The 26,847-nt window shown below is 34.6% G+C and overlaps 3 protein-coding genes across 7 annotated transcripts; 2 read left to right on the top strand and 1 right to left on the bottom strand.

Annotated features, from left to right (window-relative positions):
• The first annotated feature begins 354 nt into the window (after positions 1 to 354).
• LOC118040885 (uncharacterized) lies at positions 355 to 5,227 on the top strand. 2 transcript variants are annotated; one of them, XM_035047940.2, is made up of 3 exons: positions 355 to 515; positions 618 to 830; positions 4,587 to 5,227. In XM_035047940.2, the coding sequence occupies exons 1-3, from the start codon at positions 461 to 463 to the stop codon at positions 4,895 to 4,897; spliced, it is 579 nt and encodes a 192-aa protein (XP_034903831.1). In that variant the 5' UTR covers positions 355 to 460; the 3' UTR covers positions 4,898 to 5,227. The 2 variants fall into 2 exon arrangements, with proteins under 2 accessions (XP_034903831.1, XP_034903830.1); XM_035047939.2 differs by having other exon boundaries at positions 367 to 830.
• A 7,768-nt stretch (positions 5,228 to 12,995) lies between these two features.
• Positions 12,996 to 18,361, top strand: LOC118040884 (3-epi-6-deoxocathasterone 23-monooxygenase CYP90D1). Its single transcript, XM_035047938.2, has 8 exons — positions 12,996 to 13,407; positions 13,780 to 14,104; positions 14,682 to 14,831; positions 14,957 to 15,211; positions 16,156 to 16,245; positions 16,353 to 16,538; positions 16,634 to 16,758; positions 17,995 to 18,361. Exons 1-8 carry the CDS (start codon positions 13,151 to 13,153, stop codon positions 18,086 to 18,088), a joined length of 1,482 nt encoding a protein of 493 aa, XP_034903829.1. The 5' UTR covers positions 12,996 to 13,150; the 3' UTR covers positions 18,089 to 18,361.
• A 1,953-nt stretch (positions 18,362 to 20,314) lies between these two features.
• Positions 20,315 to 26,248, bottom strand: LOC118040883 (inactive protein kinase SELMODRAFT_444075). 4 transcript variants are annotated; one of them, XM_035047937.2, is made up of 11 exons: positions 26,166 to 26,248; positions 25,398 to 25,429; positions 24,445 to 24,630; positions 24,038 to 24,192; positions 23,853 to 23,947; positions 22,633 to 23,666; positions 22,298 to 22,458; positions 21,857 to 21,933; positions 21,628 to 21,775; positions 21,239 to 21,388; positions 20,315 to 20,857 (listed from the first exon to the last, which is right to left on the bottom strand). In XM_035047937.2, the coding sequence occupies exons 3-11, from the start codon at positions 24,626 to 24,628 to the stop codon at positions 20,585 to 20,587; spliced, it is 2,277 nt and encodes a 758-aa protein (XP_034903828.1). In that variant the 5' UTR covers positions 24,629 to 24,630; positions 25,398 to 25,429; positions 26,166 to 26,248; the 3' UTR covers positions 20,315 to 20,584. The 4 variants fall into 4 exon arrangements, with proteins under 4 accessions (XP_034903828.1, XP_034903827.1, XP_073263211.1 ...); XM_035047936.2 differs by lacking the exon at positions 26,166 to 26,248 and adding an exon at positions 25,957 to 26,131; XM_073407110.1 differs by lacking the exon at positions 26,166 to 26,248 and having other exon boundaries at positions 25,398 to 26,131.
• Positions 26,249 to 26,847: the final 599 nt, after the last annotated feature.

The following is a 26,847-nucleotide window of genomic DNA, read 5'->3' as shown; positions in this document are numbered from 1 at the left end:
ATATTTGCCTCTTTTCGCTTATTTTAGTCTAATGAGTTGAGTTGCAGATTTTGCATGATCATTGTAATTAATTTAAATTTTTTTTTTTTAATTTTAATTTTTTATATTGAGTTGGCTTGGAACTGAGATATATTGGGTTTTTTTTTTGACAATTTTTTTAGATTATCATGAAATATTTTTTATTCCATCTATTTATTGTATATTTTTTAATTATCTTATTAGATGATAACAATTTATTTTACTCAGTCGACTCTATCACTAAAATTTGGATTTTTTTTTTTAAATACACTCACATTGTATGAGTATTTTACATTAAAAAAAAAAAAATTGTTTAGCCTGGAGGACAGTTAACCAACATTTCAATTTGGCAGAAGTAGGAAGAGACAAAGGTACCCCTACAAGGAAGGTAATACTAGGAGTAGCAGTTTTCGATAATCCTCCTGTCGAAGCATAAGGAAGAATGAAGGCAGAAGAAGAAGGAGGTCTGAAGCTCTTCACCAACAAACCCAAGAAAGGTAACAAATTATCACTTCTAGAAATCTTTTCGTTTTTATCGAATCGTTTTGGGTCTTTCAAACTTTCGATTTACTATTCGTTTGTTGCAAAAACAACAACAGCGCAACTAAAAGCAAAGGATTTGTCTTCACCAACAACAGCAACAGGGACATCGTCGTCGTCGTCGTCGTCATCTGCAGCTGCAGCTGCATCATACAAAATGGGGTCTCAGTCTACCGCACCTCCACCCCCTCCTCAGCCTCCAAAGGAGTCTTTCGCTAGGCGTTACAAGTTCCTTTGGCCCCTTATCTTGACTGTCAATCTCAGTGTTGGAGGTGCTCGCTTTCTCTGTCTTTTCAATTCTAATGTATGATTTTTGGATTTGCTGAAATGGGTCTTTTCTATTTTTCCATTTTACTCCCTCACTCGATTTTATACTTGAGCTGGATAATTTTTATCTTTCCGGTTTGGGAATCGAAGAATATTTATATACTACAACTTTTTAGCGTCTTGATTCTTGGAATGACTCCTTGAATCTTCTTTCTTGAATATTGGTTACATTTTTCGATGTTTTCTTGTAAAATAGAGGGATTTAGATGGATCTTATAATAATTGTATTGCATTTCAATAGTTGCTTGGCTGAGAGTAAATTTTCTGATTGATGAATTTTAATGTTTCTTGCTGAGTATTGGGAATGGTTCAGCTGTCAGGCTGAGTAATGAATTAGCAATCGTGGAATTGAGGGGTTTGCTGCTGTTACTGTTTGTTATCCAATGATTGATCACCCTAGCTCTGGCATATTACATGTGTGCTTTGTCTATCCTAGTTTTCTAGGAATACCCTCATTATGATTTCTGTTGACAATAAGAAGTTGATATGAGGCAGTAGAGTTATGTAGATGTTTGAGTGTGACTTGTATATTTGACTTTGAGCAGTTGCATTTCTTTTATCTAAGTGGGTGATGAAATATCAGTGTGTCCATGGTGTCAATCTTCAAACATGCCAAATAGAGATTTAGCATATTGCGCTGATAAGTCTGATTTTTCATAGCAAAATGGTCCTGGTGGTCCACCCCTCCCTCCAAACTGATTTTCTACAGTGATATGCCATCACCATTCTGGAGGTTTCTCAGAGTTTCAAATTTATACTAGCTAGACCATTCACTTTGTGAAAGCCCGTGCAACACAGGCTCATTGTTTGAGTTATGGATGTATGTATTATGCGAAGGAGCACCTGATTCTCGCCTATTGGGACTCTGTACTCACTTTCATTACACATCCTCCAGGTCTCAAATAACTGAAAAACTGTCAAATAGCTTTGGTAATTAAATGTTTCAAATTTTTAGATGGCCTTTTACGAAACCAAAATCCAGATATTGGCAGTTAAATTGTCTGAAGTACTGGATGAAATTTATTTTACACTTTTTTTTGGTTGTTTGGCATACAACCGGTAACATCAATATCTTAATGAACAACAAATACAATTTACAGGCTTAGTCGGGGTTTTTGCTTACTGTCACTAGTTTCAGCTATTGGGTTCAGGTGCAGGTTGAAAACAATTTAAATTTGATTAACTGTGAGGCAAAAGTGTTGGAAAGAAATATTTTTTATCTGCCTTCTGGGGGCCTGCAAATCATGTATACCAATGTCTCTTTTGGCATATATTTCCTTTCAGTTACAGGAGACTTGCCTACCATCAAGTTAATTGTGCAGTTTGTTTCTTCTGGTTTATGACATTAATTGATTCTAGGATGTAATTGAACAAGTTGATGGAAGGATCAAAAGATCGTGCTGTGTGCTTATTCTTTTTATCTGAAATAGGAAAATGTAGATGATTGTCATTATTTGACATAGTGAAACGTTTAAATTGATTCAGAAAAGATGACTATACTATGTCATCATGGGCTTAGCACACTGCTCTGTTGTTTTTCTCTCTAGAAGTGTAATAAATGGTGCACATGACTATCATATGCTTCCCCTGCTCTCTGGTCATGCATTTGCTTCGACAACTTTATTTATTTTTGTTACAGCTGTTTGATGTGTCTACTTAAATTTCTGTTTTGTTTTGTAAATTTTATGGTGTTAAATTTCTTGTACTATAAGTATGTGGAGGCACAGGCTCTACCTGCTTTGCCTATGCTCTTTGTTGATAATGTGAAATTGATAAGGAGTGTTATTCCTTTTCTATTCACTTGAGAAATTGTGTTATTTCAATGAGATGGGATGAACTCTACTCACTTCAGTTGCTTTTTCTGGCATATGGTGGGTGTTTGAATCAATCTTATGATATTGCTTTATGACTGGTGCTTGCTATAGTCACTTGAAGGCACTATAATTAAAGTTCCTTCCAAGTTCCAAACTGTTATGTTCACTTATTGCCGAATAAATTATTTGACCTTTATGATTTACTAATTCTTTCATGATTATAGCAATTACAAATGATTAGTGCAGTTGCGACTCAGAAAGTATTTTGTTACTTTAGAGAAGAAAATACATTATTCAAATGGTGACAAGCCTTTTTAAGTGATTACAGACTGTCGAGGATATTTACTTAATGTATTATCTCGTATCTTTGTAAATTAACTAATTGATCCATAGCTGTGATGTTTTTAGGATTATGAACTATTATTAAGTGTTTGTATCTAATGCGCCGTAAACTTTATCTTATCAATTGGTAACTTGAAAACACCTTGAACTGCAGTATCTTCAAGTAACCTTAGAAATGGCCTTACTAGATGTCCACTTTCACTGCTATCTCTAGGTGTTACCTGGAAATTCTAGCTACAATGGTAAATAGGAATTTTTTTTAATCCATTCCAATTCAGTATAGTTATCAGTTCTTTTTGAAAGATCAAACTAATGAGTTGGTTTAGATGTCACATTACTCATAAATTTGTTAAGCACCCTTTTTGGACTTGACATGAATGGGTGGGTGGATATTGTATGTGCTACCGTGATGGTTGAAGGTAATATAGTCCAATCAAATTTATGTACATTGCCTAGTGAATCATCCATGTTGGAGATTCTGTGTTAAGGCTGTACTTCACATTACACATTTCTTCTTATGTTTTGATGGTTCTAGTATAATCTTTACGTCTTATTGGGGATAAAAACATTCAAAACCTTTCTGCACACTAGTATTGAATTCTCAAATCCTCCTTGGATATAAACATTTGGAGCTATGTGATTAATGTTCTCCATTGATAATTGTTTCTTGGTTATATGCTGTAGAAATTCCGAGATGAGTGATAAAGTATGATTTTTTTTTTCTTCTTTTAAAGATCAAAGTAGAAACCACATGATGGATTCTACCTATTTGGGAGTGTGGTCGCAGTTGTTTTTTAAAGTGTTTTTCATGCCGAAATGTATCAAAATGATATTTTTTATATTTTTTAAAAATCATTTTTGAGATCAACGCATCAAAAAAATCCAAAACATATAAAAAAATTAATTTTTAGCAAAAAAAAAAAAAATTGAATTTTTTGGAAACACGGGTTGGCCTGCGTTTCCAAACGGGCTCTAAAGCTGTCCTTGAGTTCTTTTTCATGGTTTATTAACTGACAGCATTACTAGCATCAAAAGCAATCCTTTGACATTGGATTTGATCAACTACATATAGTTACAGAACTTGTCATCAACTACTAAGCAGTAGGCAGTGCACTAGCACCTCTCATGACAATTCTTTTAGGTGCACACTTCATGGATGCCTTGGTTGGGAGTATCATCAGATGCGATGTTGCACCAAGCAGGGAGTATGGAGTGATTGTTACCCATGAGAGCTTTATGATGATGGGGGACAAGTGAAATCATCTCGTACACGCTCTCACAACCATCACCCAAAATTGGTGTTTAGATGTAGTTTGTTGATCTGTTCTGTACCCTTGGTAGTCTATGCTTGGAATAATATTTCTACATGTATATGGTTACTAGCTGCAACATCTGGAGCGACTTCTTTGTGTAAATGTTAGATTTGTGGGACAGGGATGGTCATGTAGTTCAAATTTCCAGCTAAATTGCTTGACTAGTAGTTCTCAGGATCGTGCTTTGCCTTTTCTTTTCGTGGACTGAGTGAGGTTAATGTAATTTTTGCAGCTTACTTGTTCATGAGAACGAAGAAAAAGGATACAGTCCAAGAGGAGGAAGTTCCAAGCAAAATTCCCTCATCCACTCCTAGTACAACCGTGCCGCCAGTTTCTGAGACACCCATACCATCACCTACCATTTCTGAAGTAGTGAAGCTATGTGAACCTATTCGAGAAGATCAGCAGCGTGAACTATTCAAGTGGATTTTGGAAGAAAAAAGAAAAGTCAAACCAAAAGATTCAGAAGAGAGAAAGCGCATTGATGATGAGAAAGCTATTCTCAAACAATTCATTCGAGCAAAATCCATCCCAAGCATCTAAGTCGATCATACTTCTCTTCCAATGTACATCATTAGGAATGGATTTTTTTTTTTAGACTTTTGTGCAATGGAAAGAAATCTTGGATTTCAACCTCCAGGTGGCAGGAGTTTCATGTAAAGATGCTGAAAGACATGACTGTCCTAAATTCATCCTCCTTCGACTCTATTTTAGTTTGGCCATAACTAGGTGATGGCCTCTTTATCGGTTCTGATTCTGTAATTCAGCAAGTGCTATCTGCATGCTGAATATCGATATGCATCGACAGTCCTACTTGTAGATGAATTTTCTACAGCTTTGATCATCTTCATAAATTGCAGTCTTTTGTGATTATTGTTGTTTTCTTTTGACACGATGACGGTGTTCATTCTGTGAATTATGACATCATATGCAAGATTCTTACGGACCGCAAACTAGCTTTTCTGCGTTTGCTTCTGTACATGCAATCATATGATTAATCAATCAATTATATACTCCATATAGCTTTATACTTTAGTCATGGTGTCTAGATGCAGGACAATAAATAATAAAAATTAAAGCAAGAAAAGAAAAAACTTTAAAGAAAGAAGAAAGTTAGAGAAAAGAAGAAAGAGGGTTAGAAATATGTAAAGTCTGTAATATTTTTATTAATCATAAAAAACTATTTAACATTTAGAAAAGTAGGGTATTAATACTAAAACCTTAACTAGAACAAGTGATTGGGCTTATGGTCCACTAAATAAAATATCCAACAATAATTAAATCAAACCCAATAAATAAAGTCAAATTAATAAACCTCAACTAAAATTCCATATAAATTAAACTCAAAAACATAAGTTAAAGCCCAATCTCTCAATTGTTGGGCTATACTTCATCGTCTATGATCATGCATAGATAATATTTTAGGTTTGGTGTCCCCGCCAATTCTCTCGGGGTTGGAAGAACTCGACCTCATTGAGTATAAGTCAAGGCGACTCCGATAACGCTCTAAAAAATAAGAATCAAGCTATTGTAATGTCTCTCTAATAATCCAAGTATAGTTTGAATCCGGTTGTCGAGCCCATTTACTGGGATTTACCGAAGTTCACCATCCCCGGTAAAAACAATTTGTGCATTCAAAGTAGCATTAATATGTTCCTTATGTGCCAAAGATATGGATAATGAGGTAGGGGTATTAAAAGAAACATCAGGGATAGGTTGTATTTTATAAATATTGAGGTCTTTCATGTAAAAAGTAGAGTTAATATCAAAGTTCAATGGTAATTTAATTACATAATTATTTGATTTAATCATTTGCAACACTTTGAATGGTCTAGCACTACTTACTTACAATTTATGATCGGTTTTCAAAGAACACCGTTCAGGTCTAATCTATATCATGAAATAATCTCCAACATTAAGTGCATTATGATACTTAAGTAAATCAGCTCAAAATTTGTATTGTTCATTACTTGCTTGAATTTGTTTCATGATGTCAATATACAAATTATGATCCCTACATGGTAACAACTCGACTGACTTAGACATTCTATCGTGAGGAGATATGGGAAGGTGAAGGCTTCTCAGGTTTGTAACTATGAACACTAAATGATTGAGGGTATGGAAATGAGACAAGCATTGTTTGAAACCTGTGTAGATATGGTATTGACACAATCAAGTAAACTAGAATTATCTTCATCTTTCTCATCACGTGCATGAGGCAAGGGGTCAAAAAGCTCAACATATTGCTCTAAATTTATGAAATGCTGGACACCAAGCATGTGGGGTGAGGAATCATGTAATTTAGGAGGATTAATATCATGAGACTCTTCTAAGATCATACTTATCTCTATAGGCAATTCCACTGAAGAGTTCCTTAAACTTTCTCTACCATTAAAGTAGACACGCCAGACTCTTTCTTAACCTCATTCTCAAGCTCACGTGGACTCGTTATGTTAGGTCCCTCTTCTTGCACATCCTCATCATCTAGGTCACTAAAATTCTCAAGATTAGGTTCATACACTTCAACACTACAATATTCCTTTTTACCTATATCCTTATGTTTTTAGATGACTAAGGGTTTAGAGGTGCAATCTAAAGAGATATGACTAAAACCTAAACAATTAGTACATTTAACCTTTGAACTCACCTTAGACACTGCATTGACAACTCATTTGCCCTTATCTTTCTTACAAAGTTGGGCGCTACTAGGATTAAGTCTGTGGGGGTGGAGCACCTAACAAAGAATCACTATTTTTGAATTGGGACCTAGTAGGGATACTATAAGAGCCCTGACGATTCATCCACTAATTTTTCGTGACCAACTTGTAGTATTTAACTAAGGTATACTATTGGTTAAGAGTAGATACATCTTGAAATACAACTTCTCTTCTAAGATCATCATTTAAACCTCTATAAAATCTACGCAAAGTCATGGCTTCATTCTCTCTTATTGCACATCTAATCATGTAATTGTTAAACTGCATTATATACTCATTGATAGACTTATTCTCTTATCTTAGATTGTTCCAATGGTCTAAGAGTTTATTCCTATAAGACTGGGGCAGATACTTCTCCTGAAGTTTTTGTTTCATTTTGATCCAATCAGTTATAGAAGGTTTACCTCTCATCTCTAAACAATCAACATCCCTCTAATAAATTTTAGCTTCACCAATAAGCATTATCTTAGCAAATCTAACTTTTCTATTATCAGACAAGTTATGCCACTCAAAGAATCAATCTATATCATGAATCCACATATCAAACAACCAAGGGTCATGACAACCATCAAAAGTGGGGGCTTCTATTTTGTTAGGACTCAAGACTCGCTCATCAAAGTCATTGTGTTTAGAATAACCTGAATGATAATCATACTGGTGGCGCTTAGAGTGAACTTGTCCATAATGATTGTTCTTGTGATATTTATTGGTCTTTGAGTGCCTTATTCAAAAACTCTCTCAGGGCTCAATTATTTTAAATATGGTGATCACCTAAGTTTGTTGTTCCTTTTAATGGGTCATAAGAGTATCACTAATGGTCGAGTCTACGGTAAATGTAAACTTAAGCTTGAACACTAGATGATCATGACACAAATGTACGCAACACTAGCTTATAAATGGAATTGAGATCACAAATGGTTCTTATAAGTAAAATCACAACACAAAAAAAGCTAATCTTTTTTTTTTCTTTTTCTTTTTTATGTGAAGATTAATCAAGAATAGATTATGCTAGAAAAAAATATAAGCACGCAGTGCTAAACCTTTTAAGTGCAAATGATTAATCAAATAATGGTCACAACTTTTACTAGCTTCAGCAAGCTCAACAACTAGTTGTTAAATATCAATAATGAAAGAAGTTGATAAACAAGAGTTAAAAGATAAAATGAAAGTTGGGATTTATTTTTAGGCACAAAAGTAATATTAATGATACTCTAAATGACAATTGCACAACCAGAATAGGTAAAAATCAACAAATTAAAAGATGAAGTGATTCACTAACTAGATTGAGGTGAGGAAACTTGCAGCCACTGACATGGCAGATTGAATGCCGGTTGATGTGGCATAGATTGTGGCAGTTATTGGTGACATGTTGAATGAGGTGCAGGAACCGACAACATAGCTGCTGAGGTGGAAAAAGCAAGGAAATGAATTTATGTCATGATGACATGGCAACTGACTAGGCAGTGTGGGATGATGTGGTGGAATATGCTTATGTGGTTCACTAGTGATGTGGCTATCTATGCTAAAATGGCAGATGATGTGGATCCAGGTAGTTGACGTGTCGGATGACATGGCAGAGTTAATTAATCTTGCCTCGAACGTCTTCTATGCTGCAATCCTCTTCACTGGGTTTCTTTATTGCTGTTGTTGGCGGCGAGGTGTGACTGCTAATATGTTAATACTGCTATTTAGGCGTCGTCAGGGTTGAAAGACCAGTTATGGTGGCTGCGGCTGGAGGGTGTAATCTAGTGGTAGTTGCGGCTGGTGCTACTGCTAAAGGGTGTGATATAGTGGTGGCAACGGCATATGATTTGTAACACTGGTTCGGGTTACTGAAGACAAAGATCTGTTATGGCGACGCTGCATGATTGTGGATACAACAACTCGGTGTGGCTTTGTGGGCTTCTTGTGGTGCGGAGAAGTGGTGGTGGTTGGATATTCGATCTGTCGATGACAGGGAGAGGATGAAACTGATAAGTGCGCCGTCACCGATGAAGATCTACTGCTGTTGATGTGAGCGACCTATTGTGGCTGCAAGTTATTGACGACGTGTACCTATGGATTGATGTGGTGGTATTGGCTGTGATCGACGTTGAAGACAGACTATGATTGACGTTTTCTAGATTGCCACAAGATGAACAGTGAACAGTGAACAATGCATAGTGGTTTTTTTGTTTTTTGTTTTTTTAATTAGAATAGTATGATTTTTTTTAGATCAAACTGGATCTAGGGTTACGCATAAACATATGGATCGTTTAGTTGTAAGAACAATTAAAAGCCATGCTCTGATACCAATTTTGATATGGGACAATAAATAATAAGAATTAAAGCAGGAAAAGAAGGAAGCTTTTGAGAAAGAAGAAAGTTAAAGAAAGAAGAAAAGGGATTGGAGATATGTAAAGTTTGCAATATTTTCATTAATCATCAAAAACTGTTAACATTTAGAAAAGTACGGTATTAATACTAAAACCCCAACTAGAACAAGCGATTGGGCTTATGGCCCATTAAATAAAATACCCAACAATAATTAAATCAAACCCAACAAATAAACCCAAATTAATAAACCTCAACTAAAAATTCATATAAATTAAACATAAAAACATAAGTTAAAGCCCAATCTCTCAATTTTTTGGGCTATCCTCCATTGTCTATGATCATACATGTGCATAAATAATATTTCAGGTTCGGTGTCCCCACCATGTCCACGCTTCAGTGCAGAATGAAGCAATATTTTTTCAACACACAAAAAAAAAATTTAATGTTAGTGATGTTAAATTTTAGATGTTTGGAGGAACTTTGTGACTTGTTTAGGCTTTAGGCTTAAATGTATTATGGAACCATTGGATTTAAGCACTAGTAATTTTTGTTTATTAACATGGGTATACAAGTCAGCTTACGCGTACCTCGACTAATTTCATGAGTCCTGAAGTTAATGATCATGCAAGCCTCCAGTAGCCCTGAGGTTTATAGGATTCAAACTGGTGATTTCTAAGGAGCAAACTCAAAGTCTGACCAGTTGAACTATCACTCAGGGTTAAAATAAGATCGTGGGATTCTCCACAACAAGATTTAACATTTTTACCAACGGAATTTTTCCGTTGGCGTAAGACACATATTCCGTCGGTAATTAATTTATCAATGAAATCACTTACAGAAATACTTTGTCAATGAATCTTTCATCAGTAATTTTTTGTTCGTTGGTAAATTCATTGGTAATAAAAAAAAATATTATTACCGATGAATTTTCTGATGGAACAGACGCGTCGATAATAATATTTTTTAATTACCGACGGAATTACCAATGAAATTACCTCAGAAATATTCCCTCGATATTTTCGTTTGTATTTATTGATTTTTTGGTAGTGATCTAATGATTAAGTTAGTAAAGCAAGGAGGCTTTTAAAGCCAAGATGGATTATTTGAATTCAGTCCTTTCTTTATGATGTATTTGAATTTGAAAAGAGATGATTGCTAACTTGAATGTTCAGAAGAGCTTCATCACTTGTTGAGTTTTTGGGTTTGTATATATTGCGGGCCTGACCTCCTCTTTTTAAATAATTGATTAGGGAATAAATCTTAGGACCACATTTTTGGTAAAAGGTAGCCATGGATTTCATTTAATTTGCTTTCTATTGTTAGCTAGGAACACAAAAAATGAAGCATATTCTCCAATTTATTGGAAAAAGATATTCACATGCTGACATAGAATAAGTTCCAAAGAGAATGTGGTCACTACGAATATCCAACTTACTTTATGATTGAGAGCACCAAAATCGAGCCAACGTCTGCAACTATCACAGATAAGATTAGGTTCCCATCCTCCGAATCATTTATTCCCTCTATACCCCCTCATGAAATGTAAGTCCTAAACTCGATCCAGCCTTTTCAAAAGGATTTAGAAATATATCCCATCATATATATATGTTCTTAAAGATTCTAAATAGATCTTGAAGAGTTTTTTAAAGTACTGTATGATGAGTTAGGTAGTTTGAAGGAGGTAAAGAGAAAGCCAAGTAATGGAGCTTAATTAACAATAGATTAATTACATTTGCAATCAAGAAACGGGCCAGCTTATAATTAATTCCATAATCCATGTTATTTGATCAGCACTACTACAGTCAAAGAGAGAGATTTTTGAGAATTAAAGAGGTAGATTAGTTAATAAACCCTAGCTAGCCCCAAAAGTCATGGTTTTCTATATCTTAGATGTTATTATTAATTATATATCCACCCTTGAGAATTATGACACTCAAACAAGCTTGAGGGCAATAATGACACGGCCATTATTGAATTAACACACTAGCTAAGAAGGGTTCTTCGAGACAACGTTTGACATAAACTAAAGTATTTTTGGTAAGGGTAATCGCATGTGCTCTCTCTCTCTCTCTCTCTCTCTCTCATATAAAAACTAAAGAGAGGATCGATGGTAATGAAAGAAACACATGATGAGAGGCCTAGGTGTGTGCGTGCGTGCGTGCGTGCGAGAGGGACAAAAGTTGAGGGAAATTAAGCTGATATTGGTGATGATGAGGATGGTGATGGAGAATGTGGTAGGATTTATTGAGCCTCACATGAATGCACGAGGACACCAGCTGCATCTGCAAAGAAGGGACGCCTCTAGCCGCTGCGCCCACGAGCCAATTATGGACTTGTGGGGACTAATTCTTCTTCTTCTACTACTATATATATATATATATATATATATCTATTTTAAAAAAATATTTAAGATATAAATATATTGGATCAATCTAGTTTAATCTAGATTAACTTGTCAAATTTACGATTCTAATAATAAAACTAGATTAACTTTATATAAAATAAATTAAAATATATTATAAAACTTAATTATCAATCCATTAATATTAAAAAATAATGCTTTTTGAAATGGAAAACAATGAATTCCCCTCAGATTCATGTCTTTCTTAAAAAAAAAAAAAATCATGATACTTATATATGAGTTTTTGAACAATGTTTCTTTTTACTCTTGTGTATACGGTAGTTGGTATTTCATGTATTCAATCTCCAGTAATCATAGTTTGATCAATGCATGTTACCGTATAATTGTGACCCGTGACCAATTAAAGGATTCACGTAAATATAAATATAAATATTTCAAAGAAAAACGTTTCCTTACATATTTAATCAGAGTTTTCTTTCACTTAAATATGCCTCTAATTAATACTATTTTGAATCAACAACAAAAAAAAAAATCCGATAGAGCTTATAAAAATTGTTAAAAAATAATATAAATTATATCTTGAAACCTTACCTAACAGCTTAAGCTATTAAGTTGAGATGATTCTTTGATATGGTATCAGAGCCTTAATGACCAAGCAGTTACAAATTTAAATCTCATCTTTTCTCGTTTATTTGATAAAAATTAAGTACAAGACAATATAAACATGTGTAAGTTTCAAGCCTAAAAGGCTTTCATTTAAAAGGATATATTAGAAAATAATATAAATTATATTCTAAAAATTTACATAACAATTTAAATTATTGGGTTGGGATAGTTATTTGACAAGAGCCGAAGCAACAACACAAATATTACAGTAATCATTGTAATGTAATAAAATATAAAAATAGTTAATTAACAAGGTAGAATATTTTTACCAGCACGTACGTATACTGATGATTTTATATATATATGATTTTTCCTCGTAGAGGGGCATCATTTAGGCCCACTGTCGCTAAAGAAGCCAATACTAAGCTCAGTAGTAGCTAATACTTATCACCTCATTATTATACAAACCGAGAAAACAAATATTCTTACACACACTGCCTTGACCTCCAACCTTGTTCTCTCTCTGCCACACGCGTGCTCGTACGTACACTCTCATATCATATATATATTTTCCTTGCAAAGAAATACCTACTCATCATCCTCTCATATATATATATATATATAAATTATACTCATCATCGCCATAATTAGGAAACCGTATTTAAGCAAAGGAGAGAGAGAGAGAGAGAGAGAGAGAGAGAGAGAGAGAGAGAGGGCGGGGGGAGAGAGAGAGAGAGGGAAAGACAGAGAGAGCTCTGTAGGAATAGGATACGAGTGTGAAATTAAGTTAATATCATGAATATTAACACGGGCAATTTATTGTGGATTGCGTTAGCAATCTTGTTGTCCAGTACTGCCATAATATTTCTCTACAGGAACAGCAGCTGGTTTAGTATTCGTGGTATGATGACGATCAGATTATCATCATCAAAGTATAAAACCCCACTTCCTTTAGGCACTCTTGGATGGCCCTTTATCGGTGAAACCATCGACTTCGTTTCATGTGCTTACTCAGACCGCCCTGAAAGCTTCATGGATAAACGCCGTCGCATGTAAGTGGTAGCAGTTAAGGATACGTGTATTAGCTAGCAGCACTAGATATATATATATATATATATATATATATATATATATATATATATATATATATATATATATATATATATATATAACTTGATTTTTTTTTGTTATCATTTTCGTATAGTTTTTAGGTACATACATGTAAGGTTAATCTTGGTTCCTTATCTTGTCAGGTGATTAGATTAGATTAGGCTAATTTGTGATTAGAAATTATATCACATATCAGAAATAATGCTTAAGAAGAGGGTTAAGGGGGTTATGGTTACTTGTTAACCACAAAATTAACCTTGTAGCTAGCTAGTGTATACTAAAAATTTACTTTATTTTTCATTTTTAATTTGTAGGTATGGGAAGGTGTTCAAGTCACATATATTTGGAACTCCGACTATAGTATCAACAGATGCAGAAGTGAGCAAATTTATACTACAAAGTGATGCAAAGGTGTTCGTTCCTTCTTACCCGAAATCTCTAACCGAGTTGATGGGAAAATCTTCCATTTTGCTCATCAATGGGAGCTTACAAAGGAGAATTCATGGTCTCATAGGTGCCTTCTTCAAATCCCCTCATCTCAAAGCTCAAATCACCCGAGACATGCAAAGTTATGTTCAAGAATCAATGGAGAAATGGAGAGAAGACCAGCCCATTTTCATACAAGATGAAACCAAGAATGTTAGTCTCTCTCTCTCTCTCTTAGTTTTCTGTGTGTGCGCGGTTTAGAGAGCTGAATTCTATTTTTTAGGAGTTTGGAATCTATCTCTAGCTAGTTTTCTTCGATATTCTCTGATTCTATGACGGTGCTTTTTTTCTTTTTGAGAAGAGTTCAATTAGACACAAGATAAAACAAAAGATGTCGGGCTCTTAACCCTATCTCTGGCATCTTTCATCTTCTTCTATGTTTTTTTTTTTTTTTTTTTACATGTTTTTATGAAGAAGAAAACATAAAAGAGAACCCAATTAGATCACTACGACGTACATGCAATTATAACACACCCTCTCTCTCTCTCTCTCTCTCTCTCTCTAGTGAAAGAAAGAAACGATTAATGTTTGAATTTTATCTCCGGCTTCTACTCAAGTTTGGAATGATTTTGCTAGAAAGTAATAAACCAAGCTTAGTGGAGTATGGGGCTTGCATGAATCATATTGTCTCGTAAAAGAGACTCATGATGATTACAACATATATTTACAGCCCTTTAATTTCCCCAAAAAGTTACCAAGTAAAAACCCTTTGTTGTACGAATGTCTCCAGATTGCCTTTCAAGTATTAGTCAAGGCATTGATTAGCTTGGATCCTGGTGAAGAAATGGAGCTGCTAAAGAAACAGTTCCAAGAATTCATTGCTGGTCTCATGTCCCTACCTTTAAACATCCCCGGAAGTCAACTTTATCGATCATTACAGGCAAGTTAACGGCCAACGATACGCTACACAGACACACACACGCACATTCTCTTTATTTGTACGAGGAGATAGGAAATTATACAAGTGGCCAACGATGAAAGATGAAATTGCTTTTGGGTTTCCAGGCAAAGAAGAGAATGGTGAAGTTAGTGCAGAAAATCATCCAATCTAAAAGAGAAGGTAGAGCTGGGATTGTTTCCATGGCACCGAAGGATGTAGCTGAAGTGTTGCTTAACGATGCTAGTGAACAATTAACAGATGATTTAATAGCTGATAATATGATCGATATGATGATACCTGGTGAGGATTCAGTACCGGTCCTTATGACTCTTGCTGTTAAGTACCTTTCAGATTGCCCTGCTGCTCTGCAACAATTGACGGTATGCATGCTCATCAATTCCTTAATTTATTAATTAGCTGCAAGAAAAATCAAATTCATGATTAAGATTAATGCCATTGTTCTTCTTTTAATAATTAGTCATTTTCTTTCAGACTTGATTTCTTGTTTCCATCTTGGTTTTAATCTGCGTTCTCTTTCATGACATGGCAATCTTCTTTAATTTACTAGTGACTAGTACGCTCCATTAATTCTACCTATATATATATAGCTAGCTAGCTAGGTGTCCATTTATTATTTATTATTTGTCATTTTCTGAGTTTTATGACCATTTATTTTGACTACCTTTGCAAATAATAATATTGTTGCTCTCATTTTTTTTTATTAAAATTATAATATTATGATAAAAAATTATCTCAATTTAATAATTTAAACTATTAAATAAAATTTTAAAATATAATTTATATTATTATCTAAATTTCTTAATTCAAGTCATGAAAATATTAAAAAAAACATACCATAACTAAAGTTGAACCCATTACTCGAATGAAAGTATCCTCATTAAAAAACAGAATCCTAAGGTTTTATCGAGGAAACTTTTTTTTTTTAAGATTTAAGGAAATTTCATCTCTTGAAAAACGTATTTTATGAACCCAGATGAATGAATAAAATCCTAATTATCCTAAATTTTTACAAAAAATATATGTCCTGACTCAAACTCGAGACCTTTGCATGCATCTCAAACTTTTTCACCATGCTTCTTGAGGACTCATTGAGGAAACGTGTAGGGATTGTTCTCAAAATTACAGTGCTTGTAGTTAAGGTCAATTCTATGGTTTGGTGCCCTATCAATGTCGACTTTGTGACTTCTCCACGTGTGACTTGTAACCATCATAGCACTTTTTTCTTCTTTTTTACCTGTCGTTTTTTACTTTTTATCTTTATTGAGGCAGTCTTTTCATACATCTGATGATTGAATCTGATCAGAAGGAGAACATGAGACTGAAAAGTCTCAAAGCTCAGCATGGGGAGCCAATGTGCTGGACTGATTACTTATCTCTACCCTTTACTCAAACGGTATGCATGAACCATCTTCAATCCTCATTATTTGATGGACAATTAATTAAAATGAGTGAAAATATTAACAATAAATTTTGTTTTCTTCCCCAATTATGTATACATAGGTGATCACAGAAACCCTAAGAATGGGAAACATAATAATCGGGGTGATGAGAAAGGCGATGAAAGACACAGAGATTAAAGGGTATTTGATACCGAAAGGATGGTGTGCTTTTGCATATTTCAGGTCAGTTCATCTTGATGAACACAACTATGAGTGGCCTTACGAATTCAATCCATGGAGGTGGCAAGTAAGAGATCAATTGCTTCACAAATTGTTCTTTCTTGCTATTGTTTTGGTACTTTCTTTAATTTACAGCATCTCAACTTGCTCGATCTCTTACAGGACAGGGATATGAGCATTAATGGCAGCTTCACTCCATTTGGAGGAGGACAAAGACTATGTCCTGGACTTGACCTCGCCAGGCTGGAAGCTTCAATCTTCTTGCACCACTTTGTCACCCAGTTTAGGTAAATAATTCCTTCTCTTTAATAGTTTTATTTTTTTTAATTACCTGAATTAATATACAGTTAGCTATTTCTCTTGGTTTTTTTAATTACCTGAATTAATATTCCAATCACAGTACTAAATTTCTCTTGTTTTTTTTTTCTGTTTTGCATTTCAAGTGTTCATAATAGTTTCAATTGGATGAACATTTAATTAATTCAATAATTGGGGTGGCAATAAACAACAATTAAAGAAATCGCAGACTTATTTTACCATAAAGCTAGCAGCACATCTAAGGATAAGGCGGAAAAGAGAGAGGATAGGGATAAGAAAAGCTCTTGATAGCCACAGCACCATCATGGTGCTATTGAAGAAACTAAAATAAATAATTCCAATAATAAATGTTTGGAATTAAAAAATTTACTTTATCTATAATTTTAAGTTTGAATTTTATAATTTCTAATGTGATATTTCTATACTGAATAAAGTAGTTCATAAATCAAAATTAGTGTCACATGGTTTATAGAAGAAATTATTTTCGAAAGTTGTCATTCTCATTATACGCTACATTTCCCCCTCTTTATTTTTTTTCTTACAAATGAGCAAAGACAAAATCATGATAAGAAACATCCACCTTTCTGCCATTTGTAGCTTCTTTGTTCCCTTGAGGTGCTTCCAGTTACAATCAACCTTTTTTTTTTTTTTTAATAGTAGACACACACCTAGACTTGTATCATGATTATGTTCGTATTACCTTATATATTTTGGCCACATGAATAAAAGGCAATGATTATGCGGCTTCTTAATTAATCTATTCATCGATTAGTGGATGTATCATTCGAGATTATTCGAAAATCACAAGAACATAAAATAATCAACACTCAAAACCTCTTAGAAAAGAGAAGAAGAAGAGGTCATTGGTCAAATGCTGTATTACTTATAGCTAGGCTATCGCACGCAAGGCAAAAAAAACCTACAAATTTATGCAAGCTAGCTGCTTTGACCCGCCACCACGATTAATGTTAATATTTAAAACAAAAACCGAAGCTACTGATTCGTCTTTTCGTGAGGTTTTATACTAGATATCCCCTAGAGGAATCCTAGATGTTTTTTCCTTTGCATCGAAAAACCATAATGATATCGGTCTAACCTTGATTTTGACTGTTTTTTGCATTGATAAGCTTTTAATAATGCGAGAGATTTATAAAGTTTACAAGTATATATTATGGATTAAATCTCTCCCTAATTCTTTTTGGCAGGTGGGTGGCTGAGGAGGATACTGTAGTAAATTTCCCTACTGTAAGAATGAAGAGAAGAATGCCGATTTGGGTCAAAAGGGAAGAAGAAAATTAAGCAAACATGATGAGCAAGAAAGAAACTTGACAATGATGCCAAACCTAGCACGAAAAGACTTAGAGAAATAAGGAAAAGAAAAATAGAATTCATGGTGACAGAGACACGTGTGGGAACATCAACAATCTGACATAATTTGTCGTCTTCTTCAGGCGTCCAGCAAATATAGACATATAGAAAACAGAAGAATAACTTCTTCTTTTTTTTCCTACATTTTTCTGTTTTGTTGGTTGGGATCCAAAATATGTAATATCCATTTTTCATTGCTTCTTACTTCTTCCTCTTCTCCTCCCTCAACTTTTTTTCCATGGTAATAAATTAGCAATCTGTACAATAAAGCGGTCACTGAGGTTGGAGGTTTAGACAATTGCTAGATTATTGTTTTGCAATATGTTAAGAGCTAGATCAAATTTTCCTTAAAGTGTAAAAAAGACATTTAAATTGAATTATGTGTCGGGGGTTATATTATGTAATTCAGTCGATTTAACAGGTTTGAAAATAATTTGAATCACCAATAAAAATATAATTTGATTCAAAATAATTTTAAAATATTTAAAAAAAAATATTGAGATTTTATCTCTTCAAAATTGAAAATGTCATTGATTTTTACTACCTCTTCAAAATCTTTAAAAAAGTGTATTTTAAAAATTTTCAGGAAAAAAATTAGTTTAGAAAAAAAATATTCAAAGAAAAATGTTTCAAAATAAAATAGAGTTTGGGTTGGAATCATACAAGAATTTAATTTATAGTTGATCAGAAATAATACAAGCATGTAATTTAGTGTTTAATTAAAGAAAATTGAAAAAACAAATGTATGAAATTAATCATAATTGAAGGCCAAAGTTCAAAGATGAAAAAGATGGCAAAGTTTGGAAGTTCAATTCATTCAATTTGGAGGGGGGTAATAGAGAAGAAAAATTAGAATTCAGGGAAAAAATGGTTTAAGTTTGCAAATCAATTATCAAAATAGAAAATATAGCAAAGTTTAGAAGTCCAATTAACTCCATCATGAACTTAATTGAATAAACAACTTGAAATTTAAAGTTAATTTGATAAAAAATTAATAATAATAATATGAAAGTATTAAAGGATAAGGAACAAAATAAAATATTTTCTGGAACTTGAAGATCATATTAGTTCAATGAAGGTGTAATTGAAGAAAAAAAACTAAGATTTAGGTCATTTTCCAAAAATGCACACAATTAAAAATTAAAAAAAAAATACTAATCAAGGATGGAAAATCTTGTGACCTGACAGTAACGTTACGAGCCCACAAACAAAACAATATTTTGTTGGGCAGATACAAAAGATTGTTGAGCCTCTCATTTAGGAGCCCACAAACTGACTCCACAAGCTAACCGAATGAATGAATGCTTGACACGTGGTGTTGTTTTTGGATGCCGATCACATATCGTCATCATTAAGCTCTAAACAAATGAATAGAATTCTTAATTCTTAATTTGATGTAAAATTAAATGAATTTGATATATTTTTTTTGTTTTTATTCGATATTCTCGTATCTTTTTAAAAGAGATTGGTTACTTTTAAGGTTCGTAATTAGTTACTTTTTAAGGTTTGTAGTTTTCTGGAAAAATATATAACAATACCTTAATCATTAAATTAATACTTCATCAATAAATAAATTTAATATAAGATAGGATTAAAATTATTTTAGAAAGAAGTACAATTTTTTTTAATGAAGAAACTATTTATCAATAACAAATATTTTTTTATAATTAACAAATAAAATGTTAAAACCTATAAATTTAAAACTTGTATTTTTTTTCAGGTTAGAGTTGGCTGAAAATCATAATCATCAAACAGAGGTAACGATAAAGACAACACGGCTACCAACTTGGTCCTGCGGGTAACGAGATGAATGAGCAAACTATGGGACCGACCACTTGGTACCAAGGAACATTACCTGCGTCGTCATGAATTTCCAAGGCTTTTGTCGCCATCAAATTCAATGCTTGGATTTATTGCATTTCCAATAATTTGAAATTCAAGAAATTACATACAAGAGGCAAGAAAATGTTTTCCTTTCATCATTGCAACCGCTACCCTCCCCTCCTCGTTACATGCCCTATCATGTTTCATGTTTTCTGGTTGTGGTTTGCTTCCTGAGGTTGGGACAAATCTAAGATTAGTTCTGTCTGCTTCTTGACCTCAATTTTCAAAGATTCGAAACTAACGAACAGCCCAAGATTACCAAACACAGAGAAAGAGACAGATTCCCAGAAGCTGTTTCATTGATTCGAAGCATTACGTATTGACTAATACTCTGCATCGTTGTAATTTGATATCAGTTCCTATCATTTACCAAAGAATTACACAGAACATTGCTACCCCTACTTCCCTTCTACTATACAAAGCAAAATCAAGATGGCATTGAACATACACAAGGCAAAAAAAGGAAAACAAAACAAATACAAAATGCAAATGGGCCAGCGACATATTTAGCATACTATATGTGGTTCATTAAGGGTTAGCACTTTACAAATCATCTTGGCATGAAATCCTCCTGGCGGTATCCCTTTCCCGGAAAGTTGGCTTTAGGGTGTCGAAAGAGAACTTCCCACTGAATCCTTCCAATGCCTCATTCGTTGACAGCAGAACACCATAATGTTTTGATGGCTGCTGCTGCTGCTGCTGCTGCAGTGTTCTATCTATGTAAATCCTTCCACTCCGGTTTCCCACATCATACCCGGGTGTTGACATGTTGTAATTCGTGTCGACATGCATGTCACCTTCTAGTATGCGGAGAACCTTCTCCCAAACAACACAAACAAGTAAGAAAAAATATGTCTGATTATAACTATCCAAAACAACAGAATGCTCTGTGCATGAGAAAGTAAAGCATGTCAAGATCTTTCCCCGTAAGCGAAATTTAACAAGAGCATGTTTCCACAAGGTTTGCAAACACAAAACATGATATTTTCAAACACACACACACACACACACACACAAACAAAATCCCCTATGTCTTCATAGCTTTGAGTGATTCACATTTGTTTCTATGCAGATTTGACAACAAAGCACACTTATCTGGATTTTCATTGTCAAAGGGATTGCCTTAGAACATGCTCATTCAGATCCATATATTGTAAGGCAAGCCAGAATGTTTTTCAAATTGAAAGTTTTGTTTACCTGAGACATTCGAGGCCTGGAATGAGGATCCCGTCGTATGCATAAGGATGCTGCATGGAGCATGCAGTAAACCTCCTGTTCTGAATAGTGATTGCCAAGCTGTGGGTCAATCAGTTCCACTATGGCATATTCTTCCAATAGAGGGCGCGCCTAGCCAGATCAATATGATTAAGATTTAGAATATAAAAACAAAGAAGCTACAGCCTAAAAGGATGCAAGAAATGATTTTATCTTTTTGATTCTATCAGCAGTGCCTGTCATGCATTTTGACAATGTCTTACCGAGATTACACTAAGCATACAGCCTAAAAGAACAAGAAAATGCTTGAATTGATGTTGTGGATTACAAAGAGAAAGCTAAAGATTGACAAGCCGATCCCTACAGCATACCCATTCCGCGAGACACTGCTGGCCCTTTGGCCGGTTGAGGTCCACTGCCTTTCGTCCTGTAACAAGCTCAACCAAAACTACTCCAAAGGAATAAACATCAGCTTTTTCTGTGATTTGACCGGTTTCAGCATATTCTGGAGCCAAATACCTGCAGCAGAGAAGAACATCTTATTCTATACTGCAATTGCATGTGGAAGTGAAAGGCAAAAGGCACACCATCTGAAATTACCCAAATGTTCCGATCACTCTTGTTTCAACACCAGTATCGCCATCAGGCTGCCACCTTGCTAGGCCAAAATCTCCAACCTAGAAATCAAAGCTGAATTAAGGTCAATAAATTCAACAGGTTGGCAAGTGAATTACACATTTCATACATCATGAAACACAATAAAAATATCTCAAAAAACATCCAAGAAATTCAAAGGAAGACAACACCTAAAAGAGCTTGTCAAGCACGGAGGTGCTGCATACATGAAAAGCGAGTGAAGGTCTACAAGGGTTCTACTCCGGTTCAGTTGTATCTAAAAAATATGAGATGCTGGACTAGGAAACGGAAGGTAAAAAAGAAGAGGACTTTGATGATAGAGAAGATGCAAAAATGAAGCAGTTGTGATTAGCATTTACATTTACAAGTGTCTGATTTTGAGAAAGAAACCATGAATATTCATACCAGGGGTTCAAAATCATGGGTTATGAGAATGTTGTTTGGCCGCATATCACGATGGACTATGCAACCTACTCTGCATTCTTCATGAAGATATCGTAACCCTCGAGCAGCTCCTACTGCAATCTTCTGGCGCGCAGACCATTCTAATGGCTCCCTATGATGCCCTAAAGAATAAAGCTTTCTTAGTAAAATGCAACCAAAATTGGCATCCACAAACCTAACTTTAAATTAAAGGTATCCATTACTATCCACAAAAACGTCACCTCATTAGGACCATATATAGTGTTTTTCAGTCATACAAGCATCAAACTCTTCATGCAGGGATAAAGAAAAATTACCATACAGATGAGAATCTAGTGACCCGCTGCATATATATTCATAAACTAACAACCTCCTTCTGTCCTCAATACAAAACCCGATGAGCATAACAACATTTCGATGCTGAGCACAGCTAAGGACTTCCACCTCTGAGCAAAATTCTAGATCCCCCTGTGAGCTAGCCAATTTGTGCTGCTTGACAGCAACTGCCTGGCCATCTGGCAATACACCTCTGTGAACAGATCCAAACCCACCCTCTGCCAAGAAATTGGCTTGCGAAAATCCTCCAGTAGCAAGCTCCAACTCAGCATAGCTAAACCACCTTGGGGGCTTCCCAAATACAGGTGCCTTATGCTGACATATCGAACACAAAGGAGGCGGGCCAGGAGGTGTATTTCTGGATAATGATACTGCCTCTCTCACATTTACACTCAAGTCTAGATCAGTCCTGTAGTTTGACATTCCAATTCCTGTTTGTCTATCAAGTTTTGAGAACTTTTCTAGCAAAGCTTCTGTGGGTGATGTTTGCGCCATGCAATTACTTCTCTGAGAGCTTTCTTCTACGTGTCTTGAGGATTGAATATGAGAACCAAGTAACTCTCCTACCCATGGTTCAAACCTTAAACTTGAAGCCAAAGATAAATGTTCAGTCTCTGTGTCTGAACTAGATTCATCAAGATCCCTATTTTCCTTGATGACCAGTGGTTCCTCTTTCTTCAGTTCTCCATTTGTTTCTGAGATAAAAAATGGTGAAGCTCCCGGATCACTTGAGACTGATGAAGTTCCTGCTTCAGTAACAGTAAAGGGTGTTCCAAGCTCTGGACTACTTGTTGGAGTAACCACCGGTCCTCGAATGGAGCCTGAAGAATTATTCTTATTTTTTGAATGCTGCTCAGAAGCTTCATTTAGTTTGGAAGGTGATGGGCCCACAACTTCAGGTTCCTTTGATGTTCCAACCAGATTCAAGCGGAGGACTTTTGCCTGGGATCGTTTCATAACCACTATGTTGCATTGCAGCTCTTCCATGCAGCGTTTTTCCTCGTGCTTCAGCTGTCTATAGAAGAAGCCCAAACATAGAATCATGAATCGTAAGCATCAACATATATTCTGGATCAAGCAAATCAGTATTGGGAACTTGAATGAGGCAAGAACTCATTAATTTAAAATCTTAAAGGTCTTTTTTTTTTTAACTGACAGGGATGAAATATGATACTATACTCAATGAAGATTGGAGCATTACTTGTCTAGTACAACCCAGTTGGCTTGCGCCTTCTTGGCTTCTGCAGAGACTGCCCCACAAGGTGATCCAGAAACAATTTTTATCTTCACATTGATCTGTGAACGGGGATCAGGATACGAAATGTAGTATCAGCAAAGGCATTTATGGAGTTTAGCACCCACAAGAAATTAGACTGCGGCACTCACTTTGTTTGGATCATAAACATCCTGAAGCTGAAGGATCATCTGGGAACAGGAATCTGTTATGTCGCACCTCTGATCTGAGGTTGCTCCCGAATGAGACTTCCGGTGACCATTGGCGCAGTCACCAGCAAATCTTGGGAATCCCCATAATCTTCGACCTGAAGAAATGGCGAAGACAATCATATTTACCAACTAATTAAGAAAGTTAGACCCCAAAGTACCTTCTAAAACAGGAAATGATAGAGCAAAATTAGAATGATATTTGACTTCACAGAGTACAAGAAGTGATCGATCGTAACAGAAGGGCAAAATCAATAATGAAATATCAAACTACAAAACATCCCAGACAAAGTTTACCAATCAAGATTAGACAATAGCATGACGTCAATGAAAGGAAATGGAAAATATACCTGGAGCGTGAGAAGGGACAACCACAAGAAGAGTAATGCAGTCTCCAGGTTGCACAACATGAGTCAAAGCCCAGACCAAAGCAGTCTTGGGAATCTCCTTGGAGGCTTTAACTGCGACAACAACCTTCACAGCAACATCCGAGCCGCCTTTCTCTTGCTTCCCTTTCTTCTGCTCTCTACTCATCCCTACCACCACAAAATTAATGTATCAGAAACCTCCAGTTGTTCTCTCAATCAAAACCCCACTAGAGTCATAGAGCCAACAACAACAACAAAAGCATGTCTACAAGACACACTAAGACGTTTCATGCATTAATATTATGTCCCGTCCATGTTGGATTCAAAAGACAAGTACCACCGACAACCTATACCCCTTCGAATACATCAGTGACTCCTCCATTGACAAGACCGTTTTCACCATTTAACACAAGTCCCTCAAGAAGAAAAAATACCCATTTCACAGCTTGTAAATTTGTATTTGGCATCCTTTGATGATCAAAAAATGGTACCCAAAAATATCCTCAGGATCTAGACATCCTTTCGGCCTAAAAGGCAAGAACCAGATTCCACTGGCAGAAATTTGACAAAAAAAATACTTGATCTTGCTAATAAATTCAAGGAAAGAGTATCCACGAACACTGGCAATATGGGAAAGGACAATAAACACTGTAACGAGGACAAAAGGATGTCACTCAACACCGCTATAGCATTGCTTTTTGAGCCTTCAAATCAATGAGTCAAAGTAGTGAAAGAAACAGCTCCAAAAGATTAAAAACAAAAACGAGGGAGTAACTTTCTTGTATTAATGGAGATAAAAAAAAATAAAAAATTCCTTGATTGTTTCAGTTTCGAAACATAGTGAGACTGTATATATATTTGACTAATGAACCTTCACTCTTGGAACCACAAATTTGAACTACTATCACAAACTGTCTTAAGCTGAAAAGCCACACCTTTTGAAATCAAACAGGCTCACGTAGACTTCCTGCAAAATCAAAAACAAAAGATCAGTGTCAAAACATTTTACATTAGCATAGAATTCTTTTCCTGTTTGGTTGCTCGGAAAGTGCAAAAGAAAATGCAGAACAAACACAAAAGTAGGTATTGATTGGGACCAAAATTTAAAAGAAAAACAAACAAACAAACAATATATATATATATATATCGAGGTATTATTAGATCCAAAACTTGTTAAAATTTGATAAGATTTGAAAAAGCAACAAAATACCAGCTAAGCTTCTCAAAGAAAACAAAATTCCGAAAATCAAAAAGAAAGAAAGAAAATGCTGCTAAAGCTTCCGCTTCAAACTGAAACCTTGAAAGAAAAGAAACAGAAAACGCATTCAGACCAAAAACACACCACAAACATGAAGAAGAAGAAGAAGCGACGAAAACATCTAACAAAAAACTGCTTCAAGAGCGGTTTTGTGCAAAAAAAAAAAAACAGCACCAAATCCAGCTTTTAAATCGAAAGAAAACGAAGAAAAATTTTGAACTTAGGAAGAGACCAACCAGCGCTCAAATTTTTCGAAGATGAGAACAAAAAAAATGGGATAATCCTGTTCCGAATATTAAATGCGTGCGTCTCTGTGAGATATTTTTTTCCTTGCTATGCTCTGGCTAAAAACAAAACGGAAGAGAAGCGAATATAATAATATAATATTAAAAATGTGCTGTGTTATCAGCTTTGTAGTTAGTGAGTGGGAGAGAAGAATACAGACCTTGTCTTGCTTGTTTTTTTTTTTTTTTTTTTCCTCTCGTTGTTCTTCCCATTATATGTATTTATATACTTGTACCATTTCCCGTTGAGGTGAGTTATGTTTTCTCAGAGATATAATTTATTTAAGTATAATTTATATCTAATTAAAAGTTAAAAATATATATTGTTTAGTTTTTTTCACCCCACAAAAAAATCGAACATATAAATCTACAATGCATTGCAACTATATTATTTTTTATATAAAATAAATTTTAACAAAAAATATACAACGGAAGGAAGATCTGCTTTAGGATCACCTCGTAATATTAATTTTAGGCATTCTAACTTTGGAATATTTTTGCAACAATGCTGATAGTATTGGTAAAAAAAAAAATTTAATTTTTTATTAATATGGATATCTAGATTAATTTGTACACACCTCAACTAATCTTATATATTCTAAAGTTAACGATTATATAAGTCTCCAACAATTTTAAAATTTATAAAACTCAAACTAATAACATTTAAAAAATAAATATAAAACCTTAATAGAATTACACCCTTTAAAATTAAAAAATCTTTTTATTTTAGTTTTAGAAGTCGCTGCTGTCATTGTTTTATGGTGTGAAAAACTTTTTTGTTTTGTGGGTGAATTAAGGATAGTTTTTGTTTTTAAATTAATTTTTGTATAAAAAAATTATTAA

The sequence above is a fragment of the Populus alba genome, chromosome 1 (assembly GCF_005239225.2).
Source record: "Populus alba chromosome 1, ASM523922v2, whole genome shotgun sequence".
Classification (NCBI taxonomy): Eukaryota; Viridiplantae; Streptophyta; class Magnoliopsida; order Malpighiales; family Salicaceae; genus Populus; species Populus alba.
This window is presented reverse-complemented; position numbering and strand designations above follow the sequence as displayed.

Bases quoted from the DNA above. Each gene is read 5' to 3' on its own strand.
- LOC118040885 (XM_035047939.2), top strand. From the start codon at position 461: ATGAAGGCAGAAGAAGAAGGAGGTCTGAAGCTCTTCACCAACAAACCC. The intron at 831-4,586 runs GTGCTCGCTTTC...TAATTTTTGCAG, and splicing joins TGTCAATCTCAGTGTTGGAG to CTTACTTGTTCATGAGAACG.
- LOC118040884 (XM_035047938.2), top strand. From the start codon at position 13,151: ATGAATATTAACACGGGCAATTTATTGTGGATTGCGTTAGCAATCTTG. The intron at 14,105-14,681 runs GTTAGTCTCTCT...GAATGTCTCCAG, and splicing joins TACAAGATGAAACCAAGAAT to ATTGCCTTTCAAGTATTAGT. The intron at 14,832-14,956 runs GCAAGTTAACGG...TTGGGTTTCCAG, and splicing joins AACTTTATCGATCATTACAG to GCAAAGAAGAGAATGGTGAA.
- LOC118040883 (XM_035047935.2), bottom strand. The intron at 23,948-24,037 runs GTGAGTGCCGCA...CCCCGTTCACAG, and splicing joins ATGTTTATGATCCAAACAAA to ATCAATGTGAAGATAAAAAT. The intron at 22,459-22,632 runs GTAATTTTTCTT...TTTATTCTTTAG, and splicing joins ACTAGATTCTCATCTGTATG to GGCATCATAGGGAGCCATTA.